The following is a 24,327-nucleotide window of genomic DNA, read 5'->3' as shown; positions in this document are numbered from 1 at the left end:
CCCCCATGTGGGGATCAATAAAGTCATCTATCTACCAATCTATCTATCTACCAATCTATCTATCTACCAATCAATCTATCTATCTATCTATCATATTTTATGTCATATCAGGATATTTGTATAATCAGAGGGAATTGCATTACTTTGTGAATTTTAATATATTTGGCATCTCCAGAGGCTTCATTTCACATTATGATGCACAGAACAATTATTACAATACACAAATATAAATACGTTACTTTTTAAAGTATATTATAAATTCGTTTACACTAAAATCAAATAAAGTAGTAGTAGTAATTGACCCATTCAGCAGTTTGAATAACTTCACTCACAACATGACGATCAAGGTTTTTTCCACCGACATCTGTTTGAAAACTACATTTCCCAGAAAGCGCCTGTCCCCTCCTGTCTGTCTGTGAGGCGCCTGACTAGAATTGTCTTTGAGTCTCTTCCCCTCAGATGTGTTGTCCTGTTGTCATGCTGTAAGTTGTGGAAGGTTCAACCTGTCCTATTCCTTTCAAAGTGTTTTTTTCCTCCATCAGGACATTATTAAAAATCGAGTTATTATGGTGGATATCTGATCAGGCGGCGGGGGGAACACAGTCACGAGGTCCGTCCTGCGGAAGAGTCTGTGATTATAACACTGATGAAGTGTCCTGATCGTTGTTGTCGTTTTATTTGACAGAAGAAATAAAACCGAGCGAACGTCGAACAGTGGATTCAAGATGTCGTCGGAGGAGTTTGAGAAGTTACACGAAATCTTCTCATCGATGTTTGAGGAGCTGAGGCTGATTCCAGACAGAGCCGCGAGGAGCCAGGGAGGTAAACACACTGTTGTTGTGTTCATGTTGACGTTAGCTAACCAGCTAGCTAACCAGCTAACTAACCTACCAACCAACCAGTTAACTAGCTAATCGATGTAACCGGGTGTCACGGCGCTGTGTTGTTCACTGTTTGTGCAGAGGAGAGGAAGAGGTTGGTGAGAACCTTCGATGAGAGACACGGGGAGGCTGAAGAAGTGGTGAGCTGCTCTTACCTCGTTTCAGTTCTGAAATCTACTGTTTGTTGTTGATGACTTTATTTAGTTTTTAAAAACTTTCCCTCAGTTCATCTGCTGTGATTTAAAAAAATGAATAAATAGATAAAGATACTGTGATTGGAGTTGACAGAGATGAGCTGAAACTTTACTGATCATCACTGAGGAAGTTTATTGTACATCATCAATCTGTATAAATATAATATACTCCCACACACACACACACACACACAACAATAACTGTAGTATTCAGTCCTCTGTGTTAGGGAGTAAAATATTTCCTATATTCATATATCGATGAGTAAAACAGGAAAGGTCCTGTTCTTAGAGCTCCCATTGTTTCTCATCCGTCTTCAGTTACAAGGAATGGAGGAGGAGCTGCGTGGTGCTCCTTCTTCCTATCGGAATGGAATGACCACGAAGCTGCGCCTGTACCGCCGGGATCTGGGCAAACTGCAGAGAGACATGAAGAACTCTGCTCCCGGCTTTGGCTCCTCGACCCAGCCAGTGGGAGGAAGTCATCACGGCATCTACTCATCAGAAAATCAGCAGAGTGTGAGTCAGAGGCTGTTTGAGCATTTCATCACGAGAGTGACAGACCCAGGACGCTCACATGTCTGTATGATTGTTTGCAATATTGATATTTTAACATCTTGATTATTTCAAAATACTGTTATTGGTTATGTATGTATTTCTGCTTTAGCTTTAAATGATATATTCCTGTGAATACTGGCTTATATAAAATGTATTTACAAAGAGACATTTTCAGTGTATTTGAAAATGACATTTAAAATATTGAGGAAATTAAGAAAATAATAAAAAAATGTTTGTAGAAGTAAATGAAAAGAGAACGTTTGCAAACAAAGATGAACATTTTACTGAAGAATAATTCACAGTATGTACCAGTTGATATCTAAGCGAGTGAACGTTATTGTTTATTTCCTCCTGTAAAGATTTTGTCTTTTGAATCATTCATCCTGTTTTTCTGTTTAATTTCTCTCCCCCCCGAATTCAGACTCACCTGCAGTCCCAGAGAACCTTGCTGCTCCAGGGCACAGAGTCTCTGAACAATGCCAGTCAGAGCATTGAACGGAGCCAACGCATCGCTGCAGAGACGGAGCACATCGGTACAGACATCATCGAGGAGCTGGGCGGGCAGCGGGAGCAGCTGGACCGCACCAGAAACAGAGTGAGCTGGGAATCAACGCGCGGTTAATGCTGTGCTCATTTGAATATCTCCATTTAAAATGCTTGACATTTGTTGGTCACTTAATTCGACTCTTCCTTGTACTTATATTATACCCAATGTTTGGGTTGGTAGAATTTAGACAAGTTGTGTTTTTCATTATGTCCTAAGAGAAGCTGTTAAATATGATGTAAGTTTAAGGTTTTTGAAATCACTTCTGTCTTTTTGTGTAGTTGATGAACACTGGAGAGAACCTCAGTCGAAGTCGGAAGATCCTTCGTGCCATGTCACGGCGGTGAGTGTTATCCTAGAGGAGGACATCAATCAATCAATCATTTCTATCTATATACATTCAATTTGTCTTATTACATTAAATCAAATAAGTGGATGAATGCTCAATTTATCGAGTAAATTACAGATTCCTCTCAAATAAAAATAGTTGCTGATACATTTTCAGTCACTACACAAATTGATTAATCAACTAATTGTTGCAGCTCTTTCTGATGACACATTTAAAATATCATCACTCTTAATGTTTCATGGCTAATTTATTGAACTAATCCACAGAGATGATATTAGCTTTCTCTCGACATGTTTTATGTTTGATACATTTTTGTCTCTGTCTTGTAGGCTGATGACAAACAAGTTGCTTTTAGGTGTTATCATTTTAATGGAGTTGGCGATCCTGGGCGCTGTTATCTACCTGAAGTTCTTCCGACGATGAACTTTCCCACCTCAGAAGAGTCTCAAGCTCTTGATCCGAGAGCAAAACCGGATTCTCTGCATCTGTCTCCATCAACTGTCCAGTAGCAATAATGCTGCTCTGCTGTATTCAGCCAACTGTTTTTATATTAGTGCAAAAAAGGACAATAAGAAGATTCAGATTCTAACTGAAGCTTCACTGAGAGAGGACTTTGTCCGTGAGCAGGTGAAGTTCATTCCACAGGAATAACAAATTGTTCAACCTGTGAATGGACTAAACCTACAGGTCAAACTGTGAACTGAGATCTGCACTGTTTTATCAGACCATTAATGCCAATGATGTCCTGCGGGAGGATTCTCTGGACTTGTGCTCTGGCTGCTGCAGATTCCAGAGGTGATCTGTGAGGAGTTTGGTTGAGTTACTGCCACATGTTAGATTCTCTGGTGTGGTTGACAGTTCTCATGAAATGACGTTGGCATATCAGCTCTGTGAGTTTTTAAAAATTCTCAGCTTGGGATACTTTTCTGTTCTATTCTACATTATTGTATTGTTTATTATCTTTATGAATCGAACAGTATGTGATGAAATGGCACCAGCTGAGTGTATTTTCCTACAGTCTTCATGCTCCGTATCCAGATGGTTATTTTGAGCTCATTTTTTTATTTCTCTGATGTGAGAAAAAGTCCGTCAGAGGAATGAATGTGGATAAAATGTCAGCAAGACTCTTAATACAATTACAGTGTTCTTAACAGTTAATGATGTTGTCTAATCACTGTATACCACAAATACATCTTAGCAGAAATAAGCGTCTCTATTCTTTATTTGAAAGTCTACACATTAAAGCTAATATCTAACCTCATCTTGCATTCTATCTGGTATTTCCAGGGAAGGCAGCCAAGCAGGCCAAAGTTTTGAAAAAACATCCGCTGTGGAACTGACGTCACTGATGAGGATGATTTCCAGGCTAAAGCCCCAGAACAGGCCGGGTTAGTTCTGGGTAAACAGCATCTGTTACTATGGAATAAATTCCCAAATAATAGGTGATAAGGTTATTTTTAGTGATGTGTTCTTGAAGTGGCACATCTGCCGCAGTGTTGTTCTTCTGCGTAGAGATCATGCCTTGCTGGAGTGACCTGGTTGTGTGGATGAGGTGGGGTTGTGGGAAGAAGACATTTTATTATTTATTTATCTTTCCTAATTAAGTTCCATTTTTTGTAAGATGTCATGTCAGTTACTTTTCATGCAACTAATAATTATGTAATTACCAAGGCCCCATCCTGCCTCGTTAAAGAGAGGGAAATTCTTGCCGCCTGTTTGTTTGGATTCGCTCCAGTTCATTTGTTTGTCTTTGGGTCATGCCCCGCCCCTCCATAAATTGTCATGAGGGTTGTTGTGAAACTGTTCAGCTGAGAAATCCTACATAACGTTAGCAGAGGTATCAATGTGACCAGTGATACTGATAATACTTCATCTGGCTCAAACATTGGCCTTGTAGTAGTGGCAGTGACGACAGCGTTGGTCAATCCAAACTGAATTGTCTCAATATTTACTGTAACAGTTGCCAAAACATCTTTTTTAGTCAGTCGTGGTCATTTGAGGATGAATCCTCATGACTCCAGTGAACTTTCACAGGATGACACAAGAACTGCTGAAGCGATCGCTGTAACAAATGTTCCTTTTATCTTCAGAGATTGGATATTTTGCCTTTGTTTAACGTGGGAGTGGCCACTCCGCCTTGGCGGCGGTATGTGCTCTCAGTGTTCTCTTCTAGTCCTATTGAAGATAACACTTGTTAATTATCTCACAAAATTCTGTCCTGACAGTCGTTGAGTCCCAGAGGATAGAAAACAAGTTTTGCCTGTGGCGATTTTTCATCAACACTTAAAAATGTCATCTGTCCAACTCTTGTTTATGATCTACATTTGCAGAACAACTTATATTACCATCACATCCCCAGTTTACACTTTATACTTTAATTTTACTGCAAATATTTACATGCTCCAGTGACATAGTCAACGCTGCAGATTCTTGACGCACACACACGTGTGGTCACAGAGCCTGTAGACTCTTTTCATGTCTTGTTCAAATCCTAATTTTTTTAGGAAGAAGTTAAAACATTTACGTTTTACTGGATTCCTAAATATAATAAAAATTAGGGAGTCAATAAAACAACTGTACCCATGAACAAAAAATGTCATTACATTTATGGGAGACCAAAATATAAACTCTGTTACAAGGACAAGTCATTCGGTTTCATCGAGATATTCACTTCATCTGTGAACAAAAACTGATTAATCATCAGTTGATATTTATACACACAGTAAGTCTAGTACATGTACTGTACTAGTAGGTTCAATGTGTCAATACAAAAACTCTAAAGGAAATACAGTAACCACACCTGGTCCAAAAGTGCAAACACATCATCACTAGTTTTTACTAACTGGCACAGACACAGTTTTTAGAATCCGTGCTGAGGACTTTAAACTATGTTTTGATTCATCATACCTCTGAGGCAGGTTCATTAAACTTGTAAACCAAACACAATAAATATGTTGCAACCTTACCCTCAAATACTTAACTTATTACTGTACAAACAAAATAAGTTAGTATTGCTGTTAAAATGAGAAGTCTTCCCATCAACAAGAGTAGTGGTTTCTAAATTAACTAAGGTAATAATCTATGTAATCGTCTCAGGTTTCACAAATCCAGACGTGATTACTATACTATAAACAGCAAAGAGATGGGAACAAAAACGTTTGAGCTACTGTTAGAATCAGTCTTTTCAGTCCTCAATTAAAAAAAGGTGGAATGCTCAGGGATGACGTTGATACAGTTCATAGCTTCACTTTACGCTCTCAGAGGCAGAGCTGCTCTGTGTCGTCCTTCGCAGATGGAATCTCATCGATGGACACGTGAGGCCCTTCTCTCATCTGTCCAAGAGACGACGCGATGACGTTGACCGCTAAAGAGGCGGTGGCCTCCACGGCTTCCCGGTTGGCCCCCAGCACGGGGTTTACCTCTACCAGGTCCATGGCTGACAGCAGGCCTGCACATCAACACAGTCTGAAGTTACACACTAAAACTAAAACCAGCGGAAGTGTTTTATTGACAGAAACATAGTATCTGTAGTATCGACATGGTGTCGGCTCTTTAAGCTGTTGCAGACCTGCGTCAATTAGTATTTTTCTGTACCTGTGTTATGGATTTCCTCTGTGATGTAGATTCCCTCCCTATAGGTCAAACCTCCATTCACTGGCGTTCCTGTGGCGGGGGCGAGAGACGGGTCGAAGGCATCGATGTCAAAGCTCAAGTGGATCGGTCGCTGTTTTCTGTTCAAGGTGAGAAAGATAAAGTTTGAACTTGAGTTCAGACATTTTCAAGCATTTGACTTAATCACATACACAAGCAATTTATTTTTACTAAAAGTTCAGTACATTAAACCTTCAAAAGAATCATATTGAAATGTTTAACATTCAGGGATATTCTCGTCACTTGAACGTACCTTGCCATAAGATGGTCAAGAGTGACCTCCATAACCCTTTGGATGCCCAGTCTGTCAATATCCCTCATGGTGAAGTACTGGATACCCAGGTTCTTCAGGATGTGGCTGCAATAAACACAATTCAATTCAAAAATGTAAGTTAAAACTACTCTCCGAGCGCTAAAGTTGTAAAATTTTTAGTTCAAATCAGCCACATACAGTAAAGTGCTGCTATCTACTTACCGCTCTCCGGGGTCCACGTCCCGCAGACCGATGTACACCAGGTCCCTTGAGGAGAGGAACGGCTTCACCCAAGAGAATCCTGGGATAGCTGGCATCTGTGGTGGACGGTAAAAAATATAGTTTAATATGGAATTGATACGATGTATGTGGGGAAAGAAATAATCCTCCACCATCAGGTGACATGGAGACAGTTTATGATGTTGTCCCGTTTATTTTTCATAGATCAAAAGTATTTAAAAAGACAACACAAACATTCAAACAGGAGAAAATGTGCTTTTTAAAATGTAAATCAACTGTAAACAACTGCTTCCAGAAAGTTAAATATTTGAACACATGTTCAAATAACTGAAAGAGCCACTTGTTTGAGAAAGGTACACTGCAAACATCTGGAGGGGGTAAATGTATTAGTGGCACCGTGTTATTGAAGAGCATTTACATTTTGCTGAGGGCCTCTCCTCACCTTGTCTTGAAGTTCTTTGAGCATGAATGCCACAGGCTGGCCGTGGAGGTTTCCTGATGGAGAGGTCATGGGCGTATTTATGTCTGCGTGAGCATCGACCCAGATGAGACACAGGTCGGGACACTGCTGGGCATGACCACTCACTGACCCGATAGCAAGGCTGTGGAAAGACAAGGATGGTCTTTTAAATATCTGGTGTTTCATCAGTCGAATCCAGAGACTGTGAGTCTTTGCAGGACACGTCGTGGTTTTAATTTTATAGCTTTGGTTCGAGACTAGAACGTCTACATGATGTTGGTGGAGGTTTCCACTTCAACTTCTACAGCTTTATTATTATTTATGTGTATGAAATTTGATTATGATTTTGATAACATGAGAAACTTGGGTTTGTCATCAAGTGTTTCTTAGGGGTGGAGGGTTCTTTGTTTTGATGTAGGCCCCCAAGTCCCCTTTTGCCTTGGGCTCCCAAAGTCCCTTGAAACGCTCCTGGCTGTGACAAGTATAATGATGAACGGAGGCCTTTGGACACTTAAATACAACAGAAATCATACTACATGACTTCATGCTCTGGATTTTTTATGATCCTGAGCTGATCATTTACCTGTGATCACCTCCGAGCATGACGAGGGTGTGCCCCGCACCGATGGCTCTGCTCGCTGCTCCAGACAGCATCTTATTGGCTGCTCCCACAGAGCGAGGGAACTTCACATCCATGTACGGTTCATCCTTCTCCAGGTGGTGGAAGCTGAGGTCTCCAAAGTCGTGGACAGAATAATCTGAGGAGGCGACAACAAGCTGCCGTTAGATGAAGACACTTTGTGCAGAGTCACTCTTTCAACTCAGATTACAGTGAGTCAGCAGGTATTCAGTGTGTCAGCCTGTGACATGGAAGCAACCTGGCATCTACTCTCTCTTATCACCAGGACACACCCCCCCCCATGCCTGTTTTGATAGAATCATTTGTAATTTGAAGTCTGCAGGTGACGCTTTGAGATGGAACCCACAGCTTAAATCACATAACTCCACATGCAACTGTCTGAACCTGCAGTCTGGTGAGGCTGAGTCATTCAGTGCCATTGGAACTTTAGTGACGGAGCACTTTCCATTTGCCCCGCTTCCCTCTCCAGCTCAGGTTTCAGTCAGTGCAGTTCACGCTTTGCTCGGCTGTTGCAGAATTTAATGATGCCCGCTTTGAAGTAAACAAGTGATGTGATCCACCATATTGGGGGTTCATCTGGCAATGTGAGCTTCGGTGGCAGTGTTGTGTTACTCTGCTGATCTAAGGGGAACCAAAGAGGTGCATTACCATTCGTAGACAGGACAGGAATAGCCCTAGTCTTCCTCTCGCAATCCTGAACGTCTATTGCATGATAATTCAACTTTAGTCTGTTAAAGCAGTGATGAGCTGACAAGTTCTGCTTCTGTTTACTTTCAAATTCCAGTTTATAACTGCTGTGTTTGCTTTGGTTAAATCCCAGTGATTATATGAACCTTTATATTTAAAACTGTTTCCACAAACTGACACCAGCCATGACTCTGTAAAAACGTGAGACTACGTGGTATTTAGTTCACTTAGGGTTTGGTCCAGAAGACTAAGCACATTTCAAAAAACTAAACAAAGGCCACCATCATCCCTATAATAAACTGATTGAAGTTTCTTGCATGTAGAAATTGGTTTTAAATAGATCTTAACATCTGAATAGTTTAAACACACTTTTCATTTATCAGGGGTGACCTGATGGTTAGGACCCCCCATGTTTACCACGTGGGTACAAATGCCCTGAGAAGAGACTCCCTGGTCTGACCCCTGGCCAGTTGGACCATTCCCCACAATTCCTCGCATTTCCACTGAGCACACTGAGAGTTGATAATATGATGGCAGATTCATGTACTTTTGATTTAGTAACACCATGAAGCTTGGGCAAATAGTTGAAATACAAAATAATGTTTAAATCACATTACTTATGGTTCTTTCTAAACAAGCCATGGATTTACACCCATCAGCCGCTAACCCATCTATAGAAACGTTCATTTCTTAATTGTCCAAGACCAAGATTAAGCAAGTGCTGCTATCTTATCTTACTGCAGTGAAATAACTATACATCTGTAATTACTGCATGCACTTGTGTCAGTGTCAGTTGTGGAAAACAAAGTGGTGTCCCAACTGTGGAGCGTCAGGCTGAGCATGTTGCACAACAGCTTGTGTTTACAGCTGATAACAGATTACCTGGCATCTTGCCTCTCTGGGTCTGTTTAATTGGCTCCAACACAGGAACGGGTGCTAATGACCTAAAGTGTCACACACCTAAATTATCCATTGCATGGTCGCACACCTAATGTCTCTAACAATCACTGAGATCTCTCTGTTAGATTCACATAGGAACGAAGAGTTTGTAGTGTTCATATGAACTGTGGTATCATGAAAGCAGGCTCATATCTGGGGTGTATTTATGGCAACATTATCGTATTTATGGTATCCCATTTAAAATCCACTGCAGTCAACACAGCCTTGTTTTTTAACAAAAAAAAACCAACCTTTGGAATAACTTTGAGTGTTGTTATGCTAAACTGGTTTTAACAGATGTTTGTTTTTGATATATTTTTTTATCTCTTATTCTTTGTCTTGTCTTATTCAGTGTCGTTATGTTCTGATTATGCAACACACTTTGTAACCTTGTCTGGATAAGTGTCATAACACAGTTGCATAATAATTATCTTAATGAATAAAACCAGAATAACTATCCTTTAATTACTGCATGAGCCCTGTTGACTTTGACTAAATGTATTTAGTATGTGCTATGGCAGTGTATTAATCTGCAGCGTCCTCGGTGCTCATAGAGGACTTAACTGTGTCTAGACTACAAATAGACTTTAAGCACCCTAGGCTTGACTTGATAGTGACCTGATCATTCTCAGTGGTATATTTAAATCCCCCTACAGCATAACTCCTGTCCAAGCTGTGAGTCCTTTCTAATTTAAAGCACAAAGCAAACTCATTGACCTAACCTCACTAGAAGAAAGACAGGATTCTTTCCGCTTGAGGCATCCTCTTACATCTGCAGAGCAGCAGCAGCAGCTCTTCCCCTTTTGTCTGCAGAACAATGTCCCCACAATATAAAAAGGGGTGGAGTGTGGTTACAGTGCAGCTGAATGAGTCTGCAGTGACGCCACCATGGAAACAATCCTCCTCTCAGAGCATGTGCTGCTGGGAGTGACTCAAACCAGACATGTGGCCACCATGAATTACGAGAAATGACAAATCACCCCCTGAGTTATCTCTTAATGTCCTCAGATGTCCTAACTCATGTGACCCTTTGTGAGGACTTTTTATTTCCTGTGTGGTAAGAGTGGACTTTTCTCTCATGGGTTTGTGCTCACCATTTCTACACCATTGTCACATTTCAACAGGGATTTTCACCATTATTTCATTGCACTGATGGAATCCGGGTACTGGCTTTTATTCTGCTGTCACACCACTTTAATTAAACTGGGTGATGGTGATTCAGCTTATTTAAACTATGTCTTTAACAGTGGTATGTACGGTACATTTAAATAACCAAAGAATATAGATGAATGTGATTCAGCCTATTTAAACTATGTCTTATACAGTGGTAAGTATATTTAAAGAACAAAACACTATAGAGGACGGTGATTCAGCCTGTTTTAAATGATGTCCTACACTGTATAGAGGACAGGATGGTCGATCCAAACACTGTGTTCTCATGTGATGTACTAACTTGTTCTCACGTCAGGTATATTTACAGTCATCCGGTGATGTAACGTGCTGACAGAACAACGGGAGACAGGAGGTCAATGTGTCTAAATCTACACGCCGCACAGGCTGCACCATCATCGGTTACATAACGCGGCGGAGCCCCCTCTCCCCTCACCTACCCAACCCGGAGAGCCTGTCGATGAGCCCCGCATCTCTGATGACTTTAGGTCCGTGCTCCACGCCTCTCCTTTTCTGTCGGACACAAAACAACCCGTGTAAAGAGGAAATCTGCGCGAGCGACGAGCGGTTTTAAACGTGACTTAAACTTCTCACTGAGCTTTTCTTACCTGGCCTCTTGAAAACGGAGCCCCGAGCACCGCCACGGACTGAGCCCGGCTTTGTGTGCAGCAGTGGCCGAGTTGAGTCCTCAGAAAACGCTGTAAATGTCCCCTGAGAGCCATCTTCCTCCGCGGGATGAGACGAGAGACAACGCGCAGACAGCCTCCAGACAGGGCGGCGGAAAGAGTGATGAAAGCGCGCCGGGATGTTGCGCTCGGTCTCGGATGCTGTGGGCCGGGTCTTAAGCCTCCTCCGTCCGCTGAATATTCATGAGCTTGCCGGGGCGGAGGGCCGGGCCACCGCTGCAGGGCGTCACAACCCGAGTTCACCCGCACCTCCCGCAACTGAACACGCAAACTGCGCTGAAACAATCCGCCGCGATGCGCGTTTATCCCGCGTTTTCATCTAGAACGTCCTGTTCCTCGTTCAGCCTCTGACGTCACGGCCATGACACACCTTCGCGCCAGCCAATGGGAGGGGGAGCAGGATGTGGGTTCGTCCGGTGGGCGTGGCCTGCGCGGCAAGACTTTTTTTTTTTTTACCACGTGTTTGTTGTGAAGCGGTTTTTATTTTTTTTTTACCGCAGAGTCTCATCGAGGTGGAAATTTCCAGAGAGCCAGCGGAGCGGGGGCTGATCGGCTTGTTTACATTAAAGCGTTTGTCCCGATTGTGCGTCCACATGAGTCCAGGAGCCAAAAACAGATCGGGTTACAGGTCAGGCTCTTTTACTGTCCCCACATCTTCCCCACCTCTGCAGGAACAGGTGTCCCAGTGCTGCGTAAACAATCAGACTCTGACCATTAGAGAACCGCACAGATTCACATTCAAACGTTTCACATTCAAATCGTGTTATCTTTATTTTGATTTCGTTTTGATCTAGTTTTATTATGTTTTTCTTTTATTATTCTGATGCTATCTATCTTATCTGTAAATACACCCATCCATCTATCTATCCACCGGAAATGTTGGAGAATTCAAAGTCAGCAGCATTAAAACAATAAATCTTGGTCTAGAACTATTTTTGATTGCTCTGGGCCTTAAGAGATGATGTTAACTTTAAACTACTGGGTCATTTTGTACCGATTTTAATGGGTTTGGGGATTTTTCATATTATCTTAACACGCAAAAAACTTGATATTGATCTTTTCATGGTTTGAGTTCATAGAGCTCATTGAACTACTTAAAAAACTGCTGGGTCATTTATAACATCAAGAGTTATTATGTTGCTATGGTGTCCTGTGTTTTTCATGTAATCTATAAGTACAGCTGTTTATCAGATAAGTTAAGTAGGTCATAGTGGCATAGAAACACTCAACTATCATAACCTACAAGTGCCATATTATATAATTACATGTGCATTATTATTTCTACTGCTGCTGCTATATTTGTTGTTTATAACGTCTTATCTTATTTCATAACTCCCCACCAGAGCCTTTTGTATCTGTGATGGGCTTAGATTAAAACCAAAGGATGATCTATCTTAAAATATGGTTAATTAAAAATTTTTTTACACAATTAAAACACAAATGTCATAAATAGCTTGTTTATTTATATACAAAAACTAAACTAATGTAAAATGCAAATGTTTAAACATACCCTCACACAATAGAAATCAGTGGTGAACTCACACTTTATGTTTTCTTAACACACACAGAATCTGAACTGTAAAAATGTCACATCTTGACATGCCAACATGTTAACATGTGACACATAACATTTGGCGCCACCAAGCGTTTAAAAATGGAGACTACAGAGAATTTAAAATGGGGGTAAGAAGATTTTAGAGCCTGTCTGTTAAAACTTACCAGAATTAAACCACAGACTGTGAACTCTTCTAAAATCTACTAATCCACACTCTGTACATAATTTGAATTAATAAAGGATGATCGCAGCTTTTTAAAAATAGATTTGGTCGATTTATTTCAACTTACACGTAATAGAACTGTGATTTTGGGCATGTTGCATTTTTTGACAGATGTCGTTTTGCCTTTTTTTTCTTCAGTGTTGTTTGAGTTCCGTGTATTTTGCAAAACACCTTGTGACTTTGTTTGTATAAGTGCTATAGAAATAAAGCTTATAATGAGGAAGATGATTGTTGTTGCTGCTGTTGTTGTTGTAATACCACCTTAAAGGTTCAGTGTGTAGAATCCAGTGACATCTTGTGGTGAAGTTGCATGTTCACATGTTGCAGCTGAACACCCTTCACCTCACCCCCCCTTCCAAACATATAAGTGAACCTGTGGTAGCTTGATTTGTCATGAAAACTCAAAAGGTGTTTAGTATGTCCAGTTTGGACTACTATAAAAAAAAAACATGGTGGCCTCTGCTCTGATGTAAATATAAAGTATTCAAATATAAAAGACCTATTCTACTGTAAAGAAAACAACACTTGTACAATTTAGATGAAACACACAAGTGAAAACATCACTAGGATTATTTTATACATTCAATTTCTGCCAATAGATCCCTTTCACATAAATCTTACACACTGAACCTTGAAATAAGAACTTTATTAATCGCAAAGGAAATTATTGTGCCCCAGATTACACTATCAACAATATATAATACAGCAGAATACAGTGGATAATACAACAGAGTATTAAATCTAACAATGTAAGTGTATTGTTAATGAAATAAAAAACATATATACTACAAACAGAGTAATGCAGAACCAGTGCCTGACAGCAATACCAAGAGAAATGCAATCAGCTGAGACTGTGAGAGGAACCACTGCTGTGTCAAGAGTTTCATTAGAAAACAAACAGAAAAGAGGAGCTGAAGGAATCAAGGACGAGTTTTTTTTTTGCCTGAGAGACAAAATTTTGGGCAAAAAAAAAAAAAAAAGAAAAAAGAAGAACCCAGTGGACCTGTTTCGCTCTCCCAGGATTCATTGCGCGGAGCAGGTCCCAGTGTTAGCAAGGAGCCGCTGAACCGGTCACAGTCACCGCGCTAATCTGCAGCGGCGTGTTTCCCCGGTGCTCGTGGTTGACGGGCTCTTCACCTGGACGAACTCTCGCTGTAGTTAAACGTCTGGGTTTTGTTTTTTTTGTTTTTTTTTAATTCGACGCTCCGCGGCGGGTGAGTAACATCCGCGTGTTGACCGCAGCGGCTAACGTGAGCGAACAAGGCCACAGAGAGGCGTTAGCTCGCCTCAAGCTAACAGGCTAGTGCACGTTAAACGCGAGTGTTCAACGGATGTGCAGCTTGTTGCGTTCTCAGAGGTTTGCTAATGCTAATGTTGTAATGCTGCACGTGAGTTTGAAGTGACCCAGCTCAACCCCTGGAATAATGCCGGCCCCCGCTCCTCTGCTCATCGTCCTCTCCCCCTCTTCTTTTAGTTTCCCGTGAATCTGAAGGATGTCGTACCCTCCTCCCCTCAACCGCCAGCAGATTGGCATCCCCCAGCTGCCCCCCAGGATCCCACCTCCACAGTACGCGGGCTTTGCCCCCGGTGTCCCCCCAGGTACAGAGCACAGCTGTGGGTTTGTAAGCCCGGAGCCCCTCGGGAGTGATTCTCCAATGTAAACACTCTTTTGGTTGGATCACGTTTTGAGGAGCCAGGATTCCTGGTTACAATAATACAGGCCAGTTCTTTGACAGTGAAGGTGCAGAGGAAAGGTGACAGCTGGACTCTACAGTAGAATCAAAGATAACACATGACCGCAAAGACAGAAACAGGTTCAAATAGAAAACTACAGTGAAATCCATGCAAGTGAAACACTTTAAACTCCTAAAGGGCTCAGAATTCATGTTCAAACTAAGGTTCTTTCTAATGTTCTTTTTTGCGATAATCTCAAATACTGTCAATTTATTGTTTGTGTGTGTTTGTATACCTAAAAGTGTGTTTTTGTTTCCAGGTACCCCCATGATCCCACTACATATGGGTCTAGTGACCCCCACACCCACAGTGAGTTGGAAACAGGTCTTCCTACCTACTGCATGCAAATGACGCATCAGCCATTGAATACATATTCTTGATACACATTAAGACTTTAACTCGATTTGGTTTTGCAGGTTCTTGTCCCGACCACAGTAGCTGTAGCACAGAAGCCGATGCTTCAGAAGAAGGAGTCTGGCCTCAGAGCCAAGGATATAGACGATGGCAGTGGCCCCACCACCACTGTATTTGTAGGAAACATCTCTGAAAAGGCATCGGACATGTTGGTCAGACAGCTTCTAGCGGTGGGTTGATCTCTCCCTGTTCTTGTTCTGCATGTACTGTAATGAAAAAGAACAGGCAGCGTTAGGAAATTATGAAAATAAACAGCAATCGGTGACAAATTCAAACCTTCAACACATCATTAAGGTAAATGGCACCTCTTAGGTTATAAACAATACCACTGTCACAGCTGTTCATCTCTCATCTCAGGTAAACACTGACATGCCTTGAAGCTATTGTAACAGGGAACCATTAAAACCTTCTGCCATAGTTCTTATCTGTGATTTACAATCATTTATAGTTGACATCTGTAATACTAGATATCATAATTAAGTTTTTCTTGTTATTTTTTTTTATAAAGAAATGTGGTATTGTCCTGAGCTGGAAAAGGGTCCAAGGAGCCTCTGGCAAACTTCAAGGTAACTACACAAAAAACATTCCCAGAGTAAACTCACTTCATTGTAATCTGGAAGTCTATGAGACTGGACTTTTTAATGCATTGAACCACTTCAGATGTTTATTTGTCACTGATAAAAAGGAATAGACTTTTAGAATATCAAACTGTTAACACATTTTGAATTTGCTGGATATAAAATTAAAGCCAATGTAGGTAATATATTTTGTCATTAACATCTGTGGAACTGTTGTGTTCTGTCAACCCCTGGAAGCTTTTGGGTTCTGTGAGTACAAGGAGCCTGAATCTACGCTGCGAGCCCTCAGACTTCTGCATGAGTTGCTCTTAGGTGATAAGAAGCTGTTGGTCAAGGTCGATGCCAAAACCAAGTCCCAGCTCGATGAGTGGAAAGCCAAGAAGAGGAGTGCCAATGGGGTATGCTGTTCGACTGTTGAGTAAAGCAAGAATGGTAATTTTGTTCTAATGGATTTGTAAGTTTGATTCTCCTATTTTTTTTACTTAACATAAAGGGAGCCAGTGGTGGGTCTAAGAACGACGACGATGAGGAGGAAGTTCTTGATGAAGAAACCCTCCGGCGGGATCAGGTTGTGAAGGGGGCAATAGATGTCCTCATCCGAGAGTATGCAAGTGAACTCAACGCTCCCTCGCAGGATCCTGACAGTCAACCTCGCAACAAGAAGCGGAAAGAGAAGAAAGAGGAGGTAGCATCTGCACGGTGCTCATGAAAACAAAGACTGGTGCAACGTTTTCTTGTGCTGTGATTTGGAGCAACTGTTGAGTACTTAGTGTGTTTGTTTCCTGTCTTCCCCCTTCTTTGTGTAAGGAGGATATCAATGCCATGGAGATGGAGGACGACAAGAGAGATCTGATTTCCAGAGAGATCAGCAAATTCCGGGACACACACAAGGTAATGTATCAAACTGCTGTTATTCATCTGGAATGTAGATTTTGGAGGAGAAATCCTCCACAGTGTAATTAGAAATTCCTCAACAGAAAATGGAGCTGCAATGTATATATATATATACACACATGTATTTATGGAGATAATTGCTCCATTAGACTGTTCTGTTACTGTCATGGACACAAATATTAGTTATTAAAATTGAATCGTTTAAGCAATAGATGATAATAGTTGATGTCAAAATATGTTACCAGTTATTTTATATGATCTTGAAGGTTTAAAGTATGGAGGTACATCAGTTGATTAGATGGCTTCATAATATTTCTTTCATATTTTCGAATTAGAGAAGAGTTTTTATTGGTGTTTATAAACTGATTTGAGACTAAACGCTTTAGCTCTGCATAAGCTAAATTCATCACACAGAGTGCATGGATACAATGTTAAATTCCATCTAAAGCTAATCTATTGATTAAACCCCACCAATATGGTAGAATTCATTTGATGACTAGAGCAAGATGAATCTCAGAATCTCAGCTTTGGAAAAAGTTGCGAGGATAGGATGTAAGTATGATCCTTCATTTCTTCTTTACTCATGCTGGGCGCTCCCTTCTGGAGGGTTTGCAGGGGGGCAACTGGCTCTCAATTCACTTACGGTGTTTAATTTAGTGTGTTTAAGAAGTTTTTAGCATTTACAAAACTGGAAATGGATTTCACTCAACGAAGAAGCTGGAATGAAAGAGAGTGCGGGCAGCTCAGTGAACCCCTGCAGGTCCTCAGATGGTGAATGATGTGTTTGAAGAACACACACAGACTGAATGAGCCTAACCACTGCAGTAGTTTGAACTGCAGCCTGTAGTTTACCTAAAGTAGGGAGCGCCTCTCCACAGCACTCTGCGGTCTGAAGACTAACAAGGTAAGTCTTCATGTGTGTTTTTTTTTTTTTTTTCATTTCCTCTTGTGTTTCTTTAATTTTAAACTGTCTCTTCTTTCTTCTCTTCTGTGACTTCTTGGTAACTCCACCCCCACCACTTAATTTAGCAATAAGAGAAAAGGGAAATTAATGAATTAGTTTGAAAAGTACAAAGCTGCAGGATTTTTTAATCTCCTACACAGGGTCAGACAAATTAATACTCATGGAACATGGGCATGGATTTTACCTCCGAGCTCGGGACATGATCCCACTTTTAAACACTGCTACAGAGGGGGATTGCATTAGGATCAACATTTATAGCTGCTGGATAAAAAGATGTCATCTGGTCTTCTGTGAACCAACATCATTAAGATAATAATTTCAAAGGGGCAACATAAAAACCATGATAGCACACGCCAACTGAAAATAATGGGATGGAAATGGGAAGATGTTCGTATAAAGATATAGAGGTAACGATGTGTGGTCTTTCACTATAAACTTATCAGAGGTGGTATTTTGACATCTACTTTTATTAGTGTTCAACTTGATATAGTAACTTAAATCCAAGATTATTGAATTTAACAGCCATTTCTTTCACAATGGAAAATTGAGGTAAGTTTGCAACACTAAATATCAAGAGCCAGAGAATAAACCAAAAAGCTCATGTGATTATCCATTTGGGTTAAATACTTCTCTCTGGATGAAAAATCGTGCTCAACAGTTGAAAAACTTAGTTTAACTCCAGCCTCCTGTAGTATAATTACAGTTGGATCATCGCTCACGTACAACAGGGAGTTCTGACCTCTTTCATCCTTTCCTCTTTTTTATTTTTTATCACTTGACAGCATTCAGACCCACAATTCCAACAGTGTTCTCTGAATGTTGTGAACCAGTCCATATGTGCAGCACTGCGCACTACCAGCTGGTTCGACTGTTTGAACTGTGGGTCTGACTCTGTTGAGGGTTTCTTACATTACTTATTGGGTTCGAGAGGCCAAAGAGACACCAGAAGACAACCTGCAGGTAAGACTGCTTCACTAATTTCCTTGTGGCACAATGGAATACAGTATCTGATCTGACGTTTTTACAGATGTCATTTGTGTGATTGAACTGTAATTAGATGAACTGCTTCACGGGTATCATTTGGACATTTATCATGGTTCTGTCTTCACACTTGACCTGCTCTTCCCTCCCACACGTAGCCTGTAGGATGTGTAGGGGCAGAGACGTGCTGAAACCGTAGTTCATCACCTGTAAGTCACACGCCAGTAGCTCTGAAACGGTCTGTAGAACATACCATCATTTTTCTGTCAGCCTGTGAGAATGTGGACAGTTGGTTTACATTTCTAGTTTATTCAGACTCAGACAGTCTGAGCAGGTGCAGAGACTTTCTCAGGTGTTGTGAAACATTGTGTTCCAGATAGTCTACTGGAAGTTTACTGGACACAAGGTGTTCACTTTTGTCCTGAGGAAGTTGCTCAAGGAAGCTACAGTATCATTCCATTGATTCCACAACTATAACTTTTTTTTAATGCTTAACAATTGTCCTTGTGTCGTGATAATGATTCGCCCCAAAAAATCAATATATAAATGTTGCGTCACTCTGCTGTTTATCACACTGCTGCAGGGGAGCACTTGCACTGCAGTCTGTCACTGCTTCCGTGCATCACCATTTAGAAAACACATTGGAGCTGGTTATGTAATTCACTTAGTTGGGCCATTTGCCGTGTTAAGCCAAGGCTGGTTTCAATCCACTTGGCACCCAAAGGCAAGCTCAAACCACAGAACTATACAGCAGTGATCTTAAGTGTATACTTAGTTACTGAGTGAAGTAGACCTAACGGTTCAACGCTTTCTTGGTTCTTTATGTTCTTAAGTACTTTATGTTAGCATGAGCATGTTTGAAGTATGAGAAGCAGCAGTTCAAATTGAAATCCTTTAACTTGAGGAATCACGTAACTTTTACTGCCAAGAGTATTACTTTAATGTGTTAATGCATAATATTTATATACATAATACAGTATGAGCAAGTCACCACCACTTATTGCTATGGTGACGCTATATATGAAGATATAAGTACATCATGTTAGAGTTATGCATTTTAATGTACAGTATCTCCTGCACCAGGTCAGGTCTATCACTTTGAGTGCACATTGATTTGGAAAAAGAGCGGATGTGCGCTTGACCCATACATATTTGCCCACAGCTGAATTTTTATTGGAATGGCCTCTTGTTACATCAGAGCATAATCTTAGATCACCATAGAACTCATAGCAACTGCAGAGGACAAGTTGACCTGTTACATATGTGAATGTCATTCAGTATTAGTCTGTTGGTTAAAGGCCAAAGCTGAATTCTGGAGCCATTTCAATTTATGATCTATCTATTACACTTTGATGTAACACAAATTTTAAAAAGTGCTGATAAAATGTCAGAAAAATGTACCGGTCTTAACTTCCGCCCCCTTTGCAAACAGCTACCTTAATTGTTTTGGTGTCTTTTCAAGAATTAACTGCCATGTATGGTTTTACACAAGTATGTCCTGAATTGATCAGTATCTACATTAAACCTGCTCATGCAGGGGATCACTCTTCCAGGAGGAAACGTCAGGGCTAAGAGGACTTCCTTACTCGCAGCAGCCAGCCTCTCCAAGGCAATGAGTCATGGCAGTATGTGAGCATGTCTGGCCCCGGGAGTTTAAAACTACTACTCATTATTATGTGCTGTCCATGTGTTTATGTTTATGCATCAAGGAGAATGGTCTTTTTATTGTTTTAAATAAAGTAACACGTTCTCCTCTTTCTTCCTGTCGGGCTCCTGCAGAAACTGGAGGAGGAAAAAGGAAAGAAAGAGAAGGAGCGGCTGGAGATCGAGAGGGAAAGGAGAGAGAGGGACAAAGAGCGGGAGCGCGAGAGGGAGCGCCGCGACCGCGAAAAAGAGAAGGAAAGGGAGAGAGAGAGGGACAAGGAGCGGGAAAGAGACAGAGATCGGGAGCGGGAGAGAGATCGCGAACGGGAGAGGACAAAGGAGCGAGAGCGGGAGAGGGAGAGGGACAGGAGTCGAGACGTCAGTGAAGACCGCAGCCGATCGAGGTCAGTGAGAGGCCAGCGATGACACACTTGGTGTCTTCAAGCATGACTCATTTGGCACCATACTGTCTGTGATTACAGGTCAAAATATTTAGTCTGTTAAATTCACACACGAGTCAGATTTTGATGAAATGATCGTAATGTGTATTTTATAGTTTTCATAAAGAAAGAAGACTCTAAGGAATTTTTTTAATGCATGACTCTTTTAGCCATTCTTCAAATTTTCATTTTAACTCATATTTTATGATATTGGAACCAGACAAACAGCGATAATGTGTCTTTCACAGAGAGAGGGCGAGAGAAGATAAAAAACGGGACAGAGAGGATGATGAGGAGGACGTGTACGAACGGAGGAGACTTGAGAGGAGGCTTCGAGACAAGGAGGCAGCTTACCAAGAAGTACGGAGATAAAACTCTTCTAATTTTGACCTTTAAACTCATTTATAGAATGTCTGACTTATTCTTCTCTGTCCTCTTAAAGCGCCTTAAAAACTGGGAGATCCGTGAGAGGAAGAAATCTCGTGACTACAGCAAAGAAATGGAGAGGGAGGACGAGAGGCGTCGAGAAATGGTAAACAAACATTTATAGCACACCAGATTTAAATGTAAGCAGATTTTAGTTTTTGCCTTTGGATCGCCACAGTTTATAATGTCAGATATCAGGATTTATATATTAGCTTTTTTACTACTTGTTTGTAATCAGATGAAAGAAGCCAAACGACTGAAAGAATTCCTTGAGGATTACGACGACGACAGAGACGACCCAAAATACTACAGGTAACCCTCTGTATGCACACACAGGAGAGGGGGGCACTCTGTTTTGCTCTTGAGGTCACTTCACTTATTGTAATTCTCATTTTCAGAGGCAGTGCTTTGCAGAAGCGACTTCGTGACCGAGAAAAGGAGTCAGAGTTGGACGAGCGAGACAGGAAGAGGGAGAAGGAGGAGCTGGAGGAGATCAGACAGCGACTTCTAGCTGAAGGTCACCCTGACCCAGATGCTGAGCTGCAGAGGGTGAGTCCGACTGGAAATAGAGCTTTTTTTAAGGTGTTTTTGAGGTGTATAGAGTTTCAGCAAAATTAAACCATTTCTTTCTGTTTCCCTGTTTTCTTTCTTCTGCAATGATGTTAATGCACCAATCATTGAAATATCAACAGTCCCACACCAGTTCCTGACACATACAAGAGACTGAAGTCTGTTGTGATATATTTTTCTGTAGATGGAGGAGGAGGCAGAACGCAGACGACAGCCCCCTCTGAAACTTGAACCTGAGGAGGAGGTGATCCAGGAGAAGGTTCACAGAGACCGTGAACGGGAAAAGCGGGGGTCAGGACGGCCCGTGGAGCCTCCGCCTCGAGCCCCTCAGCAGCATTCGGACGACGATGTGGAAGAAGGGGAGGAAGATGACTACCACGACGGAGAGGACTCACAAGAAGCCAAGCCGCAACTCAAACCTATTATGAGACCAATCAGTACTGCTCCCTCAGTGTCCTCCGCCAGTGGGAATGCGACCCCTAACACGCCCGGTAACGAATCTCCCTGTGGAATTATCATTCCTGGTGAGAACACGCCTGAGGTCCAAGCTCCAGAGGAACATCGACCCAAGATCGGACTCAGTCTCAAACTGGGTGAGTGCAGAAACAAATGATAGACACGAGAGGATCTCTTTCTTGATCTTTGCTGCTTTGTGCCAGAAGAAACTGACCTTGTTCCCATCTCTCTTTTCCAGGTGCCACCAACAGTCCCAGCCAGCTCAACGTAGGAAAGCGAAAGAAACTGGCGACCGTGGAAAGTGTTTTCAACAAGTTTGACGACGAGGAGGCTGATGAGCAGCCTCGCAAAAGGAAACTGGTTCCACTGGACTATGGTGACGACGACAAGAGTCTGGGGCTGGACGGGGCCGAACTACCAGGGGCCAAAGGCAGCATCAACACGGAAGAGAAACGCAAGCACATAAAGAGCCTTATTGAGAAGATCCCCACAGCCAGACCTGAGCTGTTTTCCTACCCTCTGGATTGGACTATGGTTGACTCGGTAATGAGCTCGGACAGTTTAGATTTCAGGCTGTTTTATGAACTTAAATATCTTTTGTAATTCTGTTTAATATGTTGAGTGAAGTAATGTTAAACCATGGGGTGTCTTGATTGTTCCTCTGCAGACTCTGATGGATCGTCGCATTAAGCCGTGGATTAATAAGAAGATTATTGAATACATTGGCGAGGAGGAACCCACTCTCGTTGATTTTGTCTGTTCAAAGGTTAGTGTTGATTCTGTGAAACTTAACTTGAAGAGACGGGAGCTAAAAGACAGAGGCTGAAAAGAGGAGCGTGAAGCAATGGACAGTCTGAGGAAAATGATGTGTTATATGAACATCAGAGCATTTTAACCTTTCAAGCAATTACACTAAAATGATCAACCTGAATTCATGCATAATATGTCTCCTTAAACAAAATGTGTATAATTTTTTTTGTATATGCTGAGTAGTAACTTTTTTTCTGATTCTAAGTTTGTGTTTTTGCCGTGTTGGTCATGTTGCTCACTGTAATCAAACGTCATTTTCCTTTTCTTCCCAGGTGATGGCTCACAGCACCCCTCAGGGTATTCTGGATGATGTTGCTATGGTAAGTTAAAATTGGTTCTGGATGCTGACGGTTGTTTTATGTAGCTTCACGGTCACAAATAGGATTCATTGCATAGATTTACTGAGCAGTGAATACTAATTATCTGTTTGTGTTTAGGTTCTCGATGAAGAAGCAGAAGTTTTCATAGTAAAGATGTGGAGGCTGTTGATTTATGAAACAGAAGCCAAGAAGATCGGACTCGCCAAATAAAGACCACATGTCACTTGGACTGACTTTCTCAGCTCACAGCTCTGCCCCCTGCAGTTTTCTGGTCCAGTCTGTAAACATGCGCCCATGCACCCCTCCATTCCCTCAGCAAGGAGCTGCTGTCATGTGTGTGAGTGTGTGTGTGTGAGTGTTTGTGAGTGTGTGTGTGTGTGTGCGCGAGCGAGCGAGCGTGTGTTTGGGGAAAGTCTGGGCTGCAAACAGACAGAATTTGCACAAACACACTGCATGATAAAACTTAGGTTTTATATTTTCCCCTTAGTTGAGGCAGAAAACAGTGTCATGTCCTCTGTTTGTTTTGCAATATTTTGGACACATTCAGCTTTGATTTACTGTCGTCATGTTGAAGCACTGCTCCATTGTGTGAACTAATAAATATGCTTTTTTTTTTACAAAATGTCTGGACATCTTATCTACCTTTTTTCACTTCGTTTGGCTGGATGTCAAAACCATAATGACAAAAAGGTCTTTATATAAGATAGATGGATGGAAACTTAAATGATCCTTGACAATGAGGAAATGATGTATATAATTTTATATTCTCTAAAATAGGTGATTTAAGTTTCATCACAAAAAGATCCGACTTCTAATTCTACAACATTAATGGGGACTTAATTTATAAGATTAGAATATATTTTATTCGTATATCACAGTCATTCAATTTTATTCTCTGGATTGAAACACTATTGAGCAAAAATACTACATTTAAGATAAAATAGTCCATTAATTAAGAGGAACCAGTTTTTATATTAACATTATAAATCTAAACACGTGTTGAAGATGCAGACTCCTCTTTTTTCAACTTTATATGAAAATAAAAATGTGCTCAACTAAAGACTTAATA

The 24,327-nt window shown here is 41.2% G+C and overlaps 3 protein-coding genes across 9 annotated transcripts; 2 read left to right on the top strand and 1 right to left on the bottom strand.

Annotated features, from left to right (window-relative positions):
• Positions 1–457: 457 nt before the first annotated feature.
• vti1b (vesicle transport through interaction with t-SNAREs 1B) lies at positions 458–3,784 on the top strand. Its single transcript, XM_069535444.1, has 6 exons — positions 458–822; positions 963–1,021; positions 1,394–1,591; positions 2,052–2,225; positions 2,456–2,517; positions 2,853–3,784. Exons 1-6 carry the CDS (start codon positions 726–728, stop codon positions 2,944–2,946), a joined length of 684 nt encoding a protein of 227 aa, XP_069391545.1. The 5' UTR covers positions 458–725; the 3' UTR covers positions 2,947–3,784.
• Positions 3,785–5,102: 1,318 nt separating this feature from the next.
• On the bottom strand, positions 5,103–11,650 carry arg2 (arginase 2). The gene is made up of 8 exons (XM_020107286.2): positions 11,172–11,650; positions 11,004–11,076; positions 7,711–7,885; positions 7,110–7,269; positions 6,650–6,744; positions 6,428–6,532; positions 6,118–6,254; positions 5,103–5,971 (listed from the first exon to the last, which is right to left on the bottom strand). The coding sequence occupies exons 1-8, from the start codon at positions 11,283–11,285 to the stop codon at positions 5,781–5,783; spliced, it is 1,050 nt and encodes a 349-aa protein (XP_019962845.1). The 5' UTR covers positions 11,286–11,650; the 3' UTR covers positions 5,103–5,780.
• Positions 11,651–11,682: 32 nt separating this feature from the next.
• Positions 11,683–23,880, top strand: rbm25a (RNA binding motif protein 25a). Of its 7 annotated transcripts, none has more exons than XM_069535416.1 (18): positions 11,683–11,877; positions 14,502–14,626; positions 15,021–15,070; positions 15,178–15,345; positions 15,684–15,741; positions 15,991–16,151; positions 16,247–16,438; positions 16,561–16,644; positions 20,372–20,640; positions 20,925–21,036; positions 21,119–21,208; positions 21,341–21,414; positions 21,501–21,651; positions 21,857–22,265; positions 22,367–22,671; positions 22,796–22,894; positions 23,211–23,258; positions 23,376–23,880. In XM_069535416.1, the coding sequence occupies exons 2-18, from the start codon at positions 14,521–14,523 to the stop codon at positions 23,466–23,468; spliced, it is 2,469 nt and encodes an 822-aa protein (XP_069391517.1). In that variant the 5' UTR covers positions 11,683–11,877; positions 14,502–14,520; the 3' UTR covers positions 23,469–23,880. The 7 variants fall into 7 exon arrangements, with proteins under 7 accessions (XP_069391517.1, XP_069391520.1, XP_069391519.1 ...); XM_020107290.2 differs by lacking the exon at positions 11,683–11,877 and adding an exon at positions 13,913–14,241 and having other exon boundaries at positions 16,564–16,644; XM_020107288.2 differs by lacking the exon at positions 11,683–11,877 and adding an exon at positions 13,913–14,241.
• Positions 23,881–24,327: the final 447 nt, after the last annotated feature.

The sequence above is a fragment of the Paralichthys olivaceus genome, chromosome 12, assembly GCF_024713975.1.
Source record: "Paralichthys olivaceus isolate ysfri-2021 chromosome 12, ASM2471397v2, whole genome shotgun sequence".
NCBI classification, from domain to species: domain Eukaryota; kingdom Metazoa; phylum Chordata; class Actinopteri; order Pleuronectiformes; family Paralichthyidae; genus Paralichthys; species Paralichthys olivaceus.
Note: the sequence above shows the minus strand (reverse complement) of the source record. Positions and strands in the feature narration are given on the sequence as shown.

What these genes read in the sequence shown, in the direction of transcription:
- vti1b (XM_069535444.1), top strand. Translation starts at nt 726, where the DNA reads ATGTCGTCGGAGGAGTTTGAGAAGTTACACGAAATCTTCTCATCGATG. An exon ending in TGGACCGCACCAGAAACAGA is followed by an intron (nt 2,226 to 2,455) that starts GTGAGCTGGGAA and finishes CTTTTTGTGTAG; the next exon opens with TTGATGAACACTGGAGAGAA. An exon ending in CTTCGTGCCATGTCACGGCG is followed by an intron (nt 2,518 to 2,852) that starts GTGAGTGTTATC and finishes TCTGTCTTGTAG; the next exon opens with GCTGATGACAAACAAGTTGC.
- arg2 (XM_020107286.2), bottom strand. Translation starts at nt 11,285, where the DNA reads ATGGCTCTCAGGGGACATTTACAGCGTTTTCTGAGGACTCAACTCGGC. An exon ending in GACGTGGACCCCGGAGAGCG is followed by an intron (nt 6,533 to 6,649) that starts GTAAGTAGATAG and finishes TGTTTATTGCAG; the next exon opens with CCACATCCTGAAGAACCTGG. An exon ending in AGAGGAAATCCATAACACAG is followed by an intron (nt 5,972 to 6,117) that starts GTACAGAAAAAT and finishes GTTGATGTGCAG; the next exon opens with GCCTGCTGTCAGCCATGGAC.
- rbm25a (XM_069535416.1), top strand. Translation starts at nt 14,521, where the DNA reads ATGTCGTACCCTCCTCCCCTCAACCGCCAGCAGATTGGCATCCCCCAG. An exon ending in GGAAAGAGAAGAAAGAGGAG is followed by an intron (nt 16,439 to 16,560) that starts GTAGCATCTGCA and finishes TCTTTGTGTAAG; the next exon opens with GAGGATATCAATGCCATGGA. An exon ending in CGGACTCAGTCTCAAACTGG is followed by an intron (nt 22,266 to 22,366) that starts GTGAGTGCAGAA and finishes TCTCTTTTCCAG; the next exon opens with GTGCCACCAACAGTCCCAGC.